Source organism: Delphinus delphis, chromosome 19 (genome assembly GCF_949987515.2).
Source record: "Delphinus delphis chromosome 19, mDelDel1.2, whole genome shotgun sequence".
NCBI classification, from domain to species: domain Eukaryota; kingdom Metazoa; phylum Chordata; class Mammalia; order Artiodactyla; family Delphinidae; genus Delphinus; species Delphinus delphis.
The window spans coordinates 16622925-16638224 of NC_082701.1; the positions used below are offsets into that span (position 1 = coordinate 16622925).

At 54.1% G+C, this 15300-nt stretch overlaps 1 protein-coding gene across 7 annotated transcripts in view; it reads right to left on the reverse strand.

Annotated features, from left to right (window-relative positions):
- Positions 1-15300, reverse strand: part of MAPT (microtubule associated protein tau) — a 102120-nt gene that overhangs the window by 30015 nt on the left and 56805 nt on the right. For 2 of the 7 annotated variants that reach the window (XM_069540138.1, XM_069540136.1), the window contains exons 3-5: positions 12182-12268; positions 9553-9639; positions 5633-5698 (exon numbers count right to left, since the gene is read on the reverse strand). In XM_069540138.1, coding sequence (XP_069396239.1) covers positions 5633-5698; positions 9553-9639; positions 12182-12268 — 240 coding nt within the window. Of the gene's footprint in view, positions 1-664; positions 1464-4632; positions 4635-5632; positions 5699-9552; positions 9640-12181; positions 12269-15300 lie in introns of all 7 variants that reach the window. The other 5 variants (XM_069540140.1, XM_069540137.1, XM_069540141.1 and 2 more) reach the window with 3 other exon arrangements.

Here is a 15300-nt window from a genome sequence, read left to right on the forward strand (position 1 = left end):
CGCCTGCTACATGTGATGTGTTGTCCACTGACAGAGCCGAAGAAGACAGGCACGTGCCCTCTGAGTCTCTGGGCTAGGAGGACACACTTCAGAACCTTCTGGAAGGCACTGTGGTGTATAGGGAAGGAAGGGCCTTTCGGAGCAGACCTACCTGGATTCCGAACCTGGCTCCATCACCTAATACTCAGTGACCTTCAGCAAGGTACTTTACCTCTCCGAGCCTCAGTTTCCTCATCTGCAAAGTGGGGCTAATTATGCCCACTTGGGAGGGTTGGGAGGGTTCTAGACAATGAATCTGAAACACATAACAAGCCCTCCGAAGTGGGAGGAGCTGCTATGCTCTCTGTGGAGCGCGGCCCACCAGCCTCCAGCGGGCCGATGGAACCTTGTGGATAAATCGAGTGGCCAGAGAAGCGAACGGGGCAGAAAGCATGGGGCGGGGGTGTTGGTGACATGCAAAACGGCGGGCAAGCGTGAGAGGAGCCTGGAGGGCAGGAGGAGGCGGGAGGGTGAGCAGAGGCCCAGTGGCCGGTTTGGTGGCTGTCCCCCGGGGGCCTTGGAAGCGGCAGGAACCAAGGAGGGGCCGGAAGCTCAGTGGCAGTGCCCGCAGCCTGGGTGGCACACAAGGTCGCCGGGCAGGAGCAAAGGAGCTCAAGACACAGACCTTTGAGTTGAGGAACCCGGCTGACGGGCTTCCCCGGCAGACCAGCTGCAGGCTGCTTTTCAGATGGTTCTGGAAGGGCAGTCTTTTTTGTGTCCTTGCCCTCAGAGGGGCCCCAGGGCTCTTGCTCTGCTCCAGAGGCCCCAGGAACTGCAGCCCCTTCCAAATCCACCTCCGAAGGTCCCTGCTCCTTCTGCACATTGGCTTTGATTTCCACGTGGAACGTGAACTCGGGGGGCTCGTCGTGCCCTTCCGCTGGGGGCCCCTCCCCGGGCCCATCGGGCTCTGAGACCCGGGTCTCTGCAGAAACTTTAGAGAGGAAATTGACAGGGAGGGGGGTGGCACCCATGGCTGAGAAACCAGGGATCCCAGGGGCTTCTCCGGAAACTTGGTCGGGGGTTGGCCCGCCTCGGGTGGTGGGGCTCTGCAGACGTGGGGAGGCCTGGGAGGGAAAGGAGTCCTGGGGAGAGGACTCGTCAGTGTCCTGGTCTTCATCCACCTCCTCGGCCCCCAGCCTCTCTTTGCCCTGCTCCCTCTTCAGAGGCGGCCCCTCCTGGGTCAGGTCTCCCAGAAGCTGGCACTCCAGCAGCTCAGAGCCGCAGCGGCTGCCGTCTGTATCCTCAGGTTCTGGCCCCGAATGCTGGTGTGTGGCCTCTCTGGGGCCTTCGGGCAGGATGGGAGCCCCAGGCATGTCAGACACGTGCTGGCAGGTCAGACCTGGGGTCCCGGGGTCCATGGCCTCACCTCCACGGCGCCCTGGTTCCCTGAGGAAGCTTTCCTGGACAACCTTGACACTCCCAGGCTCCGTCTGGAGACATCCAGGGTAGGTGGGCTTCAGAAAGGCCAGCCCCTCCTCGGCCTGCTCCCCTCGCTTTGGTCCCCACTCCTGGTGGGGCTCCTGAGGGCCTCCTGGTGGGAGAGGCGGCTGGCAGACAGGATGATGCTGGGAAAGGTGAGGGGTCGCCAGGACAGGAGCCTCTGGCTGTTTCTCCCCCAGATGCAGCTCGGAGACCCCAGAAGCTTCTTGGCCGTGTGCAGGCTGGACCTGAGAGCTAAGTCCATTAGCAGGGGGCCTCTCAGACACTTCCCTCTGCTGGCCCGGAACTCTCCCCTCCCCTGGGTTTGAAGAGGCGGAGGCGGCAAAAGGTCAGCAAGAGCGCATTAAGTGTTTAAGAGAGGGGACGCACTTGGGAAGAAGAGAAGGACATTTAAACGGCACCTCAAGCCCACCTAACCAAGAAAGGAGCCCACGCTCTGGGCTCACCCTCGTTGCTTTTCTTTGCTCAGAATGAAAGGTCTCTTGGTCTATCTGCCACCAACTTGCTGAGTGAGCACCTCCCCTCTCTGGGCCTCAGTTTTCTCATCTTTGGACCAAAGCCCCATCTAGTGGCAGCATTATCCCTCTGCCCATCGTGGGTCTGGTTGGGCTCCGAGCATCCTGTCATTAACTGGGGCTGCCTCGGGCTAACTCCATCAGCCACGAAGCTTGTCCTCCTCTCCAGGGACAGCGAGCCCCCCGAGGACTCTGGCCTCTAGCTGGGACCTGGCTGGGGCGCAGTGAGGGTCTCTTTTCCTCTCCTTCTCTCTCTTTGCTGACTGAAACCAGCAGGTGCCTACAAACCCACCCTGACAGATTTGAAAAGCCCAAAACGTATCAACATCAGGGCTCAAGTCTTTACTACCAGACCTGCCATGAGACCCCAGTAAACAGAAACATGGTTCAGGTGCATCCGGATCGTGGATTATGGACAGCCTTCTGCACGAGGTGAGGCGACCACCGTGGCAGTAAAGGTGGTCTGCACGGCAAAGACATGTGCGGCCCACGGGGACCACTGCTTCACCCCTATCACACCACTTGCCATGTGCCAATCCGGTGGATGGAGGGCACACTGCCCTTTTTTCTGCTTCATTCATGCGACATTCACGTGAATCCCTCCTTAAAGTATCCGTGTATTGGGACTTCCCTGGTGGCGCAGTGGTTAAGAATCCGCCTGCCAAGGTAGGGGACACGGGTTTGATCCCTGCTCTGGGAAGATCCCACATGCAGCGGAGCAACTAAGCCCGTGCGCCACAACTACTGAGCCTGTGCTCGAGAGCCCGTGAGCCACAACTACTGAGCCTGCATGCCACAACTACTGAAGCCCACGCGCCTAGAGTCTGTGCTCCGCAACAAGAGAAACCATCGCAGTGAGAAGCCCGCGCACCGCAACAAAGACCCAACACAGCCAAAAATAAATTAAAAAAAAAAAAGTATCTGTGTATTAAGGACAGTAGTCGTATGCTCATTGGTTCTCCTAATAAACATTCCGTATTTGTTTTAACTCCCAACTCTTCAAACATCCTACCTAGTTCCAGAACAACTTCATGGCTCTCCTCTAAACAAAATCTGGAACCGCAAAGGATTGGGGGTCTTGGAAGAGAAAGAGACTGGATGAGGGGAGGGGAAGGAGGTGGGAGAACACAGGTGTCCACACGCATGGGTAACACGTCCCTCTCGCCCCAACCCAGTCGGAGTCCTTGCAGTTGCCCACTGGACCCTTATCAAGAGGCCCGGCTCACCCTTACCTCTCACCCCTACACTGGGGCCTTGAGCTCACCATCTCACTCATCTCGTGTTCCTAGCACCGCCACAGAGCCTGCCACAAGGCCAGGGATCAGGACATGAAGGCGTGTCAGGAAAACGTGCTGATTTCCACCTTCCGCGGGGTCTACAGGCACCTCATGGGGGCCCTTGGTCAGTCTCGGGGAAGAACCGCCCAAACGACAGAGAAGGAGGAAACAAGCTGGGCAGCAGGCAGCCTGAGCAGGTGCCTCAGTGCCTCTTCTTCCCAACCCACTGCTCAACAGACCAGAAGCGGCAGCAGCTGCCGGTCCTTAACACCCACTGACGGGCCAGGTCTCCAGCGCCTTCTGGGAAAAGCTTTCCTCCAGAGCTTCCTGGAAATTGCTCGTGATGTGGATGTTACTGTACTCTGATACGCTGCAGGACTTTAAAGCCCCTCATTAAACAGAAACAAGGGCACCAAACACAGCCTGAGAAGTTACCAACAGATGACAGCACAGCACACGTGTGCACGCGTGCGTGTGCATGCGTGTGTGAGGAACCTCAGCTCATGCCACTGCACTCCCGGAGGAAGGAGCCAGGCTGGGAGAACATTCTATTCAGCTCCCAGAAGACTGTAAAGTGCTCAGTAAATATGAAACATAGCAATCACCGGGGGTGGGTCCAAGGTAAAAAATATTTGGGAAAACACAGTTTGATGTGTTAAATTTGTGTCCCCACACTCCCTTGGGAGACCTGGTCCTGGAGACACTCACAGAAGAAAGGTCTACCCTGGTGTGAGCAGGGGTGAGATGGGTAGGGTCTCCCCACACCTAATACTCAGCCAATGGCAGCTCCATCCTGAAACATCTTATCTGTCTTAGTACGTCATGAACACAGGCTGCCAGAGGTTTTCCTTCTGCAGCAGGAAAGCAAGAAAGAGATAATAGCCGTGCTTTTGTATACACGGCTCTCCCTAAAGCTGCTTGTTTTTGTTCAGAACAGACTGCAGGCCTGTGTCAAATAAAATGTTTGCGGATCACGAGTGAGCCTGAATTTCACAAGGTTCCACTGGAGGGAGCTTGGGCTTGGCCATGTGGATCAGCAGCTCCAGTCAAGACACTAAATACTGGCCTTGGGAGTAGAGGTGGAAACCTCCACGTGTTCACAGATTTGGTGCCAATTTCCCATGGCAGATGTTACCTGGTGTTCATCTTTATATCTATATGACTCTAGGCCAGTGCTGGGAAAGTCAAAAATTCAGTTAGCACAAAAGTAAAGTTTCTAGGAAAGCGGATGGCCTGATCTTTTTGTTGCATGGAATATGTTTTAGGGGCATGGAGACATAGCCTGCAATAAAAATTGGTAGAAAAAACTCATTCATTTCTTTTTATGGAAATAGATCATCATTTCCAGAGGTTATAAAAACCTCTCATTTTACCTAAAAGCTGCAAATCATAACCGAAAAGAAACAGGAGGCAGGATTCTAGTTATTTAACACATAGACTGAGGTTTCCCCTTATAATGATTATCCCTTCTAATATTTTCTGAAGCTCTTTGTAAGCCTAAGAATGAAAACACGCCTTTCCATGACATGTGAGATGAGAAACCCTAGCCCACGACGGGGCAGGGACCCCTGGGGAGCAGAAATGTGTTAGTTAGGCTTCAAAACACCTTCAAGGAGACATTTCTTCAGGGCCCAGAGTCTTCCTAAAGTCAGATGGCCCCAGTGGTGGCGCTATACAAATCCCAAATCACTTTCTGGAGAAAAGAACAGTGTTTTCCCTGCTTTCTTACAATCTAGAAGCTTCCACATTACACAGTAGACTGTCAAATTCATTTATGCAGCAAATGACGGAAAACAAACCCAGCTAGGCTGTATTGGCGGGGTCTCCGTTTCCTAAGATCAGGAATCTCTAGGATTTAAAAAATTGAGTTCTTAAAACATGTATGCTCAGTGATTATACGAAGTTGCTTTTCTTGAGCACAGCAGTTTTGGTCCCTGAGAAGAAAATCATAACAAGGTTTGAAGGCTGCACAGAAGAGAGTTGAAAAGAAATAGCTCAGTGGTGATCTGGTGGAGGCTTTGCTCCCGGGACAGGCCAGAGGGCCGCCTGCAGGGGAAATCACTCATCGTACATATTATCTGCGTTTCTCCTGGTCATTGATTCTCGACTCCCCATGCTGGGCAGGGCCAGCTCCTTTCAGAACACTGAACACCTCAGGAAAGACTCAGAAATGGCTAGATAGAGCTAGAGCTCTTTCTCTATCTGAATAGCCCACCTTCGATAAAAACCAACTCCTAAAGACCAGGAATTAAGGCCCAGGTCCAAATTCTCTTTTCAGGGTAGGTAGGGTCCATCTGTGTCACCATGCCCCTCTTCCCGCCCCCCCCCGTCACGCGTGGCAGGCGATTCTAGCCCACTGACCTTGGGTCACATGTCCAGCAGCTTGGTCTTCCAGGTTGGGGGTGTCTCCAATGCCTGCTTCTTCAGCTGGTTTGTGTGTCAGCAAATGAAGAAGATAAAAGCAAAGACGGTTACTGTTTGCTAGAGACAAAGCTCCCTGCCTCTTCCGCTATGTTTCTGAAAGCATTCAGGAAAGGCGCGCCTTAGCACCACCAAGGCGCTGCACCTCTGGCTCTTTGCAAATGTGACTGCCGGGGACGTGGATGAAAACGGTCCACTAAACAAAACCCACACAACCACGCACTTTACGGGCGACACGGTCCAGTAGGAAAGACCTTCTCCACAATGGGCCCAGGGTCCTCAGTACCCCACTCAACAAAGACACAGGACAGGTGAGGTCAGAGAAGCAATTTGCTGCTCGGCCACGGCTGTGGGAGCTGTGTCCGGGCGGAGGCTGCCCTCCCAGCCCCAGCCAGCGCTCCTGGGGCGGCGGGCGGCAAAGGTGCAGGGAAGACTAGGCGCGGGCTGTGGAGTCCGGCTGCGGTTCAAACCCAGGTGCCACCATTACTCAGCCTCTCTGGGCCTCTGTCTCCAACTCTAGAATCCCAAGGTGATGACACTGGCTCACCTTGCAGAAGAGTGGTGAGGATTCATATAAAATGGTGTGAATATATTTAGCAAAGTGCCTGGGACACAGCAGGGGCCCCCCGGCGGTTCAGTTTCTTTCCTCCAAACTGCTGGGCAAGTCCTTTAACCTCATGCTTAGAATAGGGAGGGAGGCCAGCAGTGTCAGTGAGCAGCTTTTGGGGTGTCTCGGGCTCCTGCTTAGGGAGCCCCAGTCCACCCCAAACAAAAAAAGACTGAGAAAAGCTACTGATCATCAGTGGTACCAAAATCAATAAGCTTTCATACAACACCAATTTCTGCATCGTGAAAAAAATCGGGATATTGCGGCAGGACAATGGATACAACTGTCCAGAAGAAAGGGCCCCTAAAAGGCAAGTTGGTCGCATCACACACTGACGTGCGGTGACCCCATGATCCCAGGAGAGCCAACATGCCCTGATGGACAGTGACAGAGAGGCCACCACCCTGAGAAATGCCCACCAGCTGCTGGCTGGGCCACCAGTCTTCTCTGCCAGTCCTGCAATGACTCAGTCTCTACACCTAAACCAGAAATGCCAGGTTACCACCACCTGCCATACGGGTCCACCACAGAGAACACGGCGGAGGCAAAAGAAAGAGCCCCTGGGTCGCTGGACAGACGCACGATGGCCTTATAAACAGCCAGCCCGCTGGCTGGCCCAGGGCAGCTGTGGCGAGGGGCAGGGGGCCAGCAGTGGGCTCGGGCAGCTCCCCCACTGCCAGTTCCTAGGCAGGAACATCTCTGGGTCCTCTGCACGCTGACACTGTATGGCCTGTGAGGTCTAACGGTGACAGCTCCGCGTCACTTGACAACAGCCGACTGTCTGGGAAGCACAGCTCCGAGCATAGGTCTGATCTGAGTTTCTGACAAGGTTACGGAAGAAAGGCTCAGAGTGACAGCAAGTCCAGCTAAATGGCACGGAGTCCTGGAGACAGAGGACACGAGGAGGCGTGCCGACGACATCACCGTCGTGGCACTGGGAAGCCCACCGCTTTCGCTTTCCCACGCGGTGTCTTGATATCCTGGTCCTGATGCAAATCAGAAACCGCGGGCTGCTGCCCACATCTCTGACATCCCCTGATCCCAGCAAGGGAGATGCTCAGAGAAGCCAAAGAGAGGGAGGGTGTGTGACAGTGGCTGGGCCGTCACATCCCTATATGGCTTCTCCATATCCCTGGAGCCCCAAGAGGGCTCCACGCTCACCCCGCAAGGCAGGGATTCCTGCAAAGGGATGGCCACACTGCACCCCCAAATGGACCTCAAATGGGAAGTTTCACAGGAGAACCAAGATACAGCAAAGGGGACATGCCCAAGTGAGGTGCTATTGTTAACGCCACCAGCTGAAAAAATGTCCCCCCAACTCTAAAACCTCCCGCTTCATTGAGGATGTAAAGGGTGGAGGGCGAGAGAATTTATGAGGAGGATTTCTTTAGAGACAGCAGCTTGTGGGGGTGGGGGGTGGCTGCCTGGCCACCTCCCATCTCATCCCATCGAGGGGGTTTCAAGGCACCAGGGGGAGACACGTGGTGTGAGTTCTCTATGGTTAGGGACATGGTGGACGGCTGTCAGAAGCCCACCTGGGAAAATCAGAGGAGGAGAGACACGCTGGCCCTGCCTTGGTGGCAGAGCAAAGCCTGCGGGCAGTCTGCACATCCACAGTCCGTTGGGGCAGAGAACACCCATGTTCCCCGTGGACCTGCTGTGGGCACAGGGCAGCTCTAGTGGAGGGGGCGCCTCGGGCCACATGCAGCAGGGCCACTGATGTGAGCAAGCCGACCTCAGCAGGCGAGAGGCTGGAGACCCCAAGGGGCCAAAGAGAGAAGAAATGTCTGCTGGAATCCAACGCAGAGGGAGGGGCCTTCGGAGGGATGACGGGGATGGTGAACGTGGGGTGTCTGGAAGAATTCCAGAAAGGTCCCCACAGAGAAAGAGTCAGCTTTAAACACCTGCAGCCCACGTGGAGCTGGCTCACAGCAGCGCCCACGCAGTAAGAACCTTCCTGCCCCTGCCCCGTCCTCGCCCCCTCCCTAGTCCCAGAGAGGAGGGGCTTCAGCTCTGGCTCTTATGCAGGACTGGACATTCTAATCAGCATTTGCAGACTGGGTTTTGTGACTGTGGAAACTTAAAACACTTTTGATAACTCGGAAGTGATCAAAAGTCAAGAGGTGGCTAGAGTTTTCATCCCAGGCAGGGGAAGAGCTTCGCCCACCGACACAATTGTAAAGGGACAGCGGGAGACAAAAGCCAAGTTACCAAGAGTCGTTTGTCCCACGGCCTTCAAACGACCTTCACTGTCAAGGACAGGGCCTGCCAGCTTCCGGAACATCCCCCTCCACCCATCTCGGAAGACCAACTTGCAAACAGAAGCTACTTGGAGGAGGCCGTGGGACTGCTCGGCCCCTGCCCAGTGCTCCCAGCACACAGGCCCGGGAGAGGGCTGCAGGCTTCCTAAACGGCTGCCCTGAGCCCTGTCTTCAGGAAGGAAAGAAAACTCCTGCCGGGGGACATGTCCCCCGCTGTCCACTGCTGGTGACATACGGTCCAGAGCTCTTCTGAATTTCGTGCTGAGCACCCTCCAAGTCACCAAGCCAACGGCAGAGTCGTGCGTAAGCCCAGGGAAGGGGACGGGAAGGAAGTGACAGCCAGGGCTCTGGGCTGTGCTCGCTGTTCCCTAAGGGCCTGGGCAGCTCACAGGTGACTCTGGCGGCCCCGCGTCCAGTGCTATTTCTGGTCAGTGCCCTGTCTGGGCTACGCCCCATCATCTGTGTTGACAGGACAGTCTCATCACGTCTGTTCGACGCTGATACGTTTGAAAGGATAGTCCTAAAAATGGATGCTAGATGACATCGCTGAGTTCCTCGGGGACTGTCCAATTACAATCCTCCAAAGGTGTGGGTGGGCCACCTTGATGCTGCTGCACACTTGGCTGCCCCCCCCCCCACCCCGCCCAGGGAGCTGTTTACCTCCGAGGAAGTAACCCTGTTGCTGGCAGAGTCGCAGCAGGAGGGTGGACTGACCTTGGGGGTGAAGGCTGCCACCAGCCTGCCTCAGAGAACTCTCTGGAGCTAAGACAAGGAGAGGAGGAGCTAGAAGGAATCCAGAGGTCCTCTATTCTCTGGGAGGCAGGCAGGCAGCCAGCCATGGAAGCAACAGGGCATCAGGCTCAGAACAACCAGAGATTCCCAGAGGCTGGTGTCCACCCACATTCCTGCTGCACTTGGAGACGGGCATAACCCCACGTGCACCCGTCCTCCAGCAGGGGAGCTGGGCACCCCGACCTGGGAGTCACCCTCACCTGTGGTTCCTTCTGGGATCTCCGTGGGGGGCTGAGCGGCCGCCTGCTCACCGGGGGCTCCCTCATCCACTAAGGGTGCTGTCACATCTGGAAACCACGGAGAGTCACCTTAGGGGGCCGGGATGAGCTGTGCCACACCCCTCACCTTTGCTGTTTGGGGGATGCAGAGATGCAGGGATGGGGAGGGGGAGGGGACTCAGCCACATGCAGAAAAGCAGCCCCACAGAGCAGGGCCCAGAGCCGTGCTCCAGCCTTGACATCTCTCCAGGGAGCATAGCAATAACTCTGTTTGAGTGGCGCCCATGCACGAGACACCCAGGCCCTCTGCCAGGAAAGCCAGGACAGCCCCCCTGTAAAGACTGCAGTGAGAGGGACGGCTGGGGACGGTCGCAAGTGTTTTTAAGGAGGAAGTGTTGAAAATCAGATGACTGGTCACAGGTGTTTGATCCTTAGAGCAGGACAGAACAGGAGAATGGGATTGGGACCAAGGCAGTGCAGGAACCCTGCAGTCAGGGCCGGAGTCTATGGCTCTGCCGGGAGGCTGGCTTTGGGCAAGTCCTTTGTCCTCTTAGGGTCTCAGTTTTCTCATCTGCAAAATGGGAGTATCACTACCAGGTGACCTCCAAGTTCTCTTCCAGTTCTAATCCCCCTGTCTCCCGGAGCCCATGACCCATGGTTTAAAACCACAGACTCCCCTGGGTGGCAACGAACAGGTCGGCCCTGTCAGGAGTCAGGTGCTTGACAACAGGCCCACAGATGGGTCCACCTTCAGAGCAGAGGCTGGAGGGAAAGATCTACCACCAGGAGCTGCTGTTGGTCTCTCATCGAGGTGAACACTTCCAAATCGGCATTCTTCCCTGAGCAACGCCCTGGCATACTCCCAGGCCCTTCTGGGCAGACATGAGGAGCTGTCAGCTTTGAAAGCTTCCCAAGCGCCTGACTCAGGTTCGTCAGAAGGAGTCCACTTTATTATGGTTGTCTCGGGAGCAGCCTGGCAGAGTCCAGCCCCAGCAGGCTCCCCCATTCCCCGCGGGGCCAGAGCTGACACTCTTGGGATGCACACACGGACAGGGTCCAGAGTGCAGCAAGACTTGGTTGGTAGATTCTTCCAGAATAAAGCTGATTTGGAAGGCTGGCAGAAAATCTGCCATTAGTGTTTCAGGACCTTCTCAGGGCGGTAGGCAACTTGCAGAACTATCCTAACAAGGTCAGCAGGCTATGTCTTAACATCACTGGCTCTAAGAAGGAGAGCAAACAGCATTTGGTCTGGTATTCTCTTCACTAGGCTGAGAACTTCAGAGGTGGGGGGGCGGGCAAAGTGGGGGAAGGGGCACATCCACTATATCCTCCACAGATGCACCATCAATTGGCAGGCACCTGACAGCCACTTTCTGAATTCATCCAAAGGTGGATGCTTGGGGAGGTGCTGGGGCCAGGTTCTCATCAAAGTCATGGGCAGGGCCCAGGGAAATGCTGAGAATAGAACCTTGGAGAGGATGGAGAGAAGGAGGGGCAGATACTGCTGACTGGTTACTCGAAAGCCATTCTCAACGCCCTTATCCCTTGATTTTTCCTGCTAAAGAGCCTGGAAGGCAAAATGCTCAATGTCCCAGCCTCCCTTACAGCCAGGGGTGGCCATGAGACCCAGTTCTGGCCAATGATACATAAACAGAAGTTGGTTCGGTGGGGCCTGCAGAAAAACTGTTGCTTTCCTAATAAAAAGGGAAAACATTTGGTTTCAGGGTTCTTTTGGCTTTGCTACTTTCTTTCTTCTTTGAAGGCAGATGTGATGCCTGGAGGTACAGCAGCCATTCTGTAACTATAAGGCAACAATCCAGCCATTAATGATGGCAGAAGATAAAACAGTTGACACTGAGAAGCTGCTGCCCAAGTCCAAACATTTTACTATGTGAGACAAATAAACCTCTTCATATGTATGTCACAGTTAGTTGGGTTTTCCGTTACCTGCGATCAACACGGTCTTGACTGATATAGATGGGAAGCAAGAGAAGATGGTCAAAATCAGGACCAAGGAACACTTCAGGAAATACGTCAGCAGCTTTGTAATAACTTAGACACCAAATGTCTACAGAGGACAGGTTAGAAGATGGGCTGGAACTAACACCATGGCCAAGGTCCAGACACCCAGGCCGAGCTCAAGAAATGAAAGATACTAAACCAAGACCCATCCCAAAGTGTGAGCTTGGAGATGTGCACTGACCTGCCCTTTCCTCAGCCAAAGGGCTGCTTTAGGACCTGCTGGCTCATGAAAGAAGTTTTGGGAGGACAATGGGCGAGGAGCAGGGGCTTGGTGGAGCTGACGTCAGGCCCTGCTTTGCCACAGATCCCAGCCTGTTCAAGTGTGGCTGCCTCAAAACTCACACACGATGAAGCTGCCCATACCTGACCCTAGCGAGCAAGGCTTCAAAACAGAGCGTGGCTCCCACAACATCCGGGGCCTGAGCTCCGTCCTGCAAAGCACTGAGTGAGCTATCTCTCAGCCAGAGGGAGAGGCAGCAGCAAATGCAGCCAGGAAGGGTGGCACGTATGAGCTCAAAGCGTGGCTAAGCGCAGGCTGGAGCATGGAAGGAGCTGCTTGAATAAAACCATGAGAAGAGGGAGGCCCCACCTTCCGCCGTTGGAGTGCTCTTAGCATCAGAGGTTTCAGAGCCTGGTTCCTCAGATCCATCATCGGCCGGGGTCTGCAGGGGAGATTCTGGAACATATACAATGAGCCCCTCAGAATGGCTGCCTCTCTCCACCCCTGCCTTCGACCTCAGAGGACCTCGGGGACAGTGTCTTTTGGAGCTGAAATCACCCAGCGTGGAACCCAGATGGATGGACTGTGGCCACATGACAAAACCACAAAGGGGACCAATCCCACCCCCACCCCAACACAGCTTGGCCCCCACACCAGGGTCAGCAGGCAAAGAGGCACGCAATGTTTACCTGTTCTGGGACGAGAGGAGAAATTGCCTTTTAATTAGCTTGTGGTTCCAATTGAGACAAAGGCTCTTATATTGACAAACGGGCAGCAGACACCAGAACGCTAAGCCACAAGTAGACTTGGGCTTTGTGTTTCCCTACTGAAGAGACTCATGGGAGATCACTGCCATGAATTAATGACCATTAACGACCTGGGAAAACACTCAGAGATCCAACTCCTTCCTCTGCAAAGGAATTAGCTCAGGGCAGACACAGTACCTACTTATATTCTAACTGCACACTTGGCTGTGTCTCCAAGCACCACCCAGCAAGCCTTGAGTTACACCTGAAATGTCAGCCATCGCTACCTATAAGAAAACTGTCCTTTCAGAATCTAAAGCCAAGGGAGCTCTGATGGACTCTGCAAAAGCCACTCCACCTGGGGTGGGGGCAGCCTTGGAGACAGAGGACAGGAAGCTGGTTCTGCATGAAGCAGACTCACGAGACGAAAAGAGGCAAGTGGTGTTCCAGCACACTTCGAGATCAGACACGTCGCACCCCCTGCTAGAACGCCATCCCTGGACACTCAGCCCTGGCTGCACCCATCCAGCCAAAGAAGGGCTGATTCTAAAGAAGCTTCCGGTCCTGGAGCTTGCCAAAACCTGCCAACTCTCTCAAGTAGGCTCTGGACACATGGTGAGGGAGCATGATGCAGACTGTCTGCCGGGTCTTATTACGGACCAGCCTCGACTGTCAGAGCACAGAAGCCTATGGGCATGACGGTGCCTTACACACTTGTCCCCCAAACACCCCTCCCCCAATCCATCCCCAGCCTACAACTGTCATCATCTGCTTTATCCTTGTTAAGTTTCTTGGAGGGAGGGAAGGAAGGAGGAAGAAGCCTCTTCTGAGGGTCTTCTGGAAGGTCTAACAAGTTAACTCATTAACACCTTTTAATTCATGCGGGTGCATTATTTTATCAGTTAACCAGCTTTTACCCACTTTGCAGCTCTCTTGGGCTCTATCTAATCCTATTCCAACTTTTAGCATCAATGCAGATTTACAGAAAAACTGCAAAGATAGACCAGAGAGGATACCCCACACCCAGTTTCCCAAATTCTTAACATCCTACATTATTATGGTACATTTGTGACAACACAATATATATAGTTTAACTTAATTTTTAAACCAGGCTACCCTAAACAGAGCATCATTTTTCTTTTTTCTTTTGGCTGGTGGGATCTTAGTTCCCCGACCAGGGATTGAACCTGGGCCACAGCAGTGAAAGCACCGAGTCCTAAGCACTGGACCGCCAGGGAATTCCCAAGAGCATCATTTTTTCATTGGCACAGTTCATCTGGGGCAGAGTTCAGTATGTTGGGATTCTAAGTTGGATTCTACCCACAAGAGTTTAATAACTGAAGCTTCAAGGAGACTTGGCTAAGGGTGACCAGAGGCAAAAACAGCTGACATGGAGCTGAAGGCTATACCAGCCCCATAATCTCAGAAACGAAACTTTGTCATCTGTAAACTGGGGAAGGCAACCTCCGCCTCCACTGGTTATTCTGAGCGCTACCTGAGACGTCGGTGGCCAAAGCGCTTTGCGAACTTCTGTAGAGTCCTACAAAAATGCCTGAATTATCTTTTTTTTTTAAGATTTTTTTTGATGTGGACCATTTTCACAGTCTCTATTGAATGTGTTACAATATTGCTTCTGTTGATTTTATGTTTAGGTTTTCTGGCCACATGGCATGTGGGATCTTAGCTCCCCAAGCAGGGATCAAACCCACACCCCCTGCCTTGGAAGACAAAGTCTCAACCGCTGGACCACCAGGGAGGTCACCTGAATCGTCATTTTAAGGAAGTCCCATTATAAGTAGGGTAGCCACATACTTTGTCACCCAAATAGGGACACTTGAAAGTGAAAGTAGTGATACTGATACTGAGGCAGAACTCTCATGTGGAGGGATGGTGGGCTCAGGTTCTCAGATGAGGGAGCTCTTAGGGCCCAGCTGCCATTCCAACCCCTTGGGGAGTTGAAAATTAGCAGCTCTGGCTGGAGCCAGGCCGTGGCCTGGGAGATGTCAGATGCACGTTTCTTGCCACCATTGGTGCCTAAGGAGGGTTGGGTTGAGCCGGATGGGAGCAGGCATTTCCCCTCACCCAGAGCTTCGGGCTGGGTGTGCCCCCAAGAAGGCCAGAGGGTGGCCTCTGAGCTCCGGGGACAGCCCATTTCTTCCCTCACCTCCCCCACCGTGGAGCCCACTTGTCTGATTCCCAGGCTCTGCCTCCTAATGTGTTCTCTGCTTAAACAGGTACAGAGAAATCAGCCTTTGAAACAAGGCCCCCCAACGAGTCCTGAAGCGTCTCCAAGGTAGGGATGTTTTCTCCATGTGCTCCCCCAACTCAGGCCTCCTTCTGGTAACACCGCTTCTTCCAGGGAACCTTCCCAGATAGATGTACCCAGAAGAGTTCCCTTCCCGCCTTGGAGCTCTACCCCTGCCATCAACACTGCACACCCCAGGCTTGTTATTTTAGTATAAAAGAGAAAAGTAGACTGCCATTTCGTCTCCTTAGAAATGGGTCTAGAAGACAGGGACCTAGTCTTTCTTATCCCGGGGCTGCACGGTCGGCTGCTCCAGGGGGCACTGGCCACCAGTGACACTGTGGGGAGAGGGTTCCTTATAGTACAACCCAGTGCCCTACAGGTCCTCTGGTGCTCCCATCAGCGATGGAGGGACTAGCGTTCGGAGCCAGAGAGAGGGCTCTGTGTGCTCCACGGGGCTCCCCGATCTCGGTGGTCAGACAGTGCAGTGAAGGGGA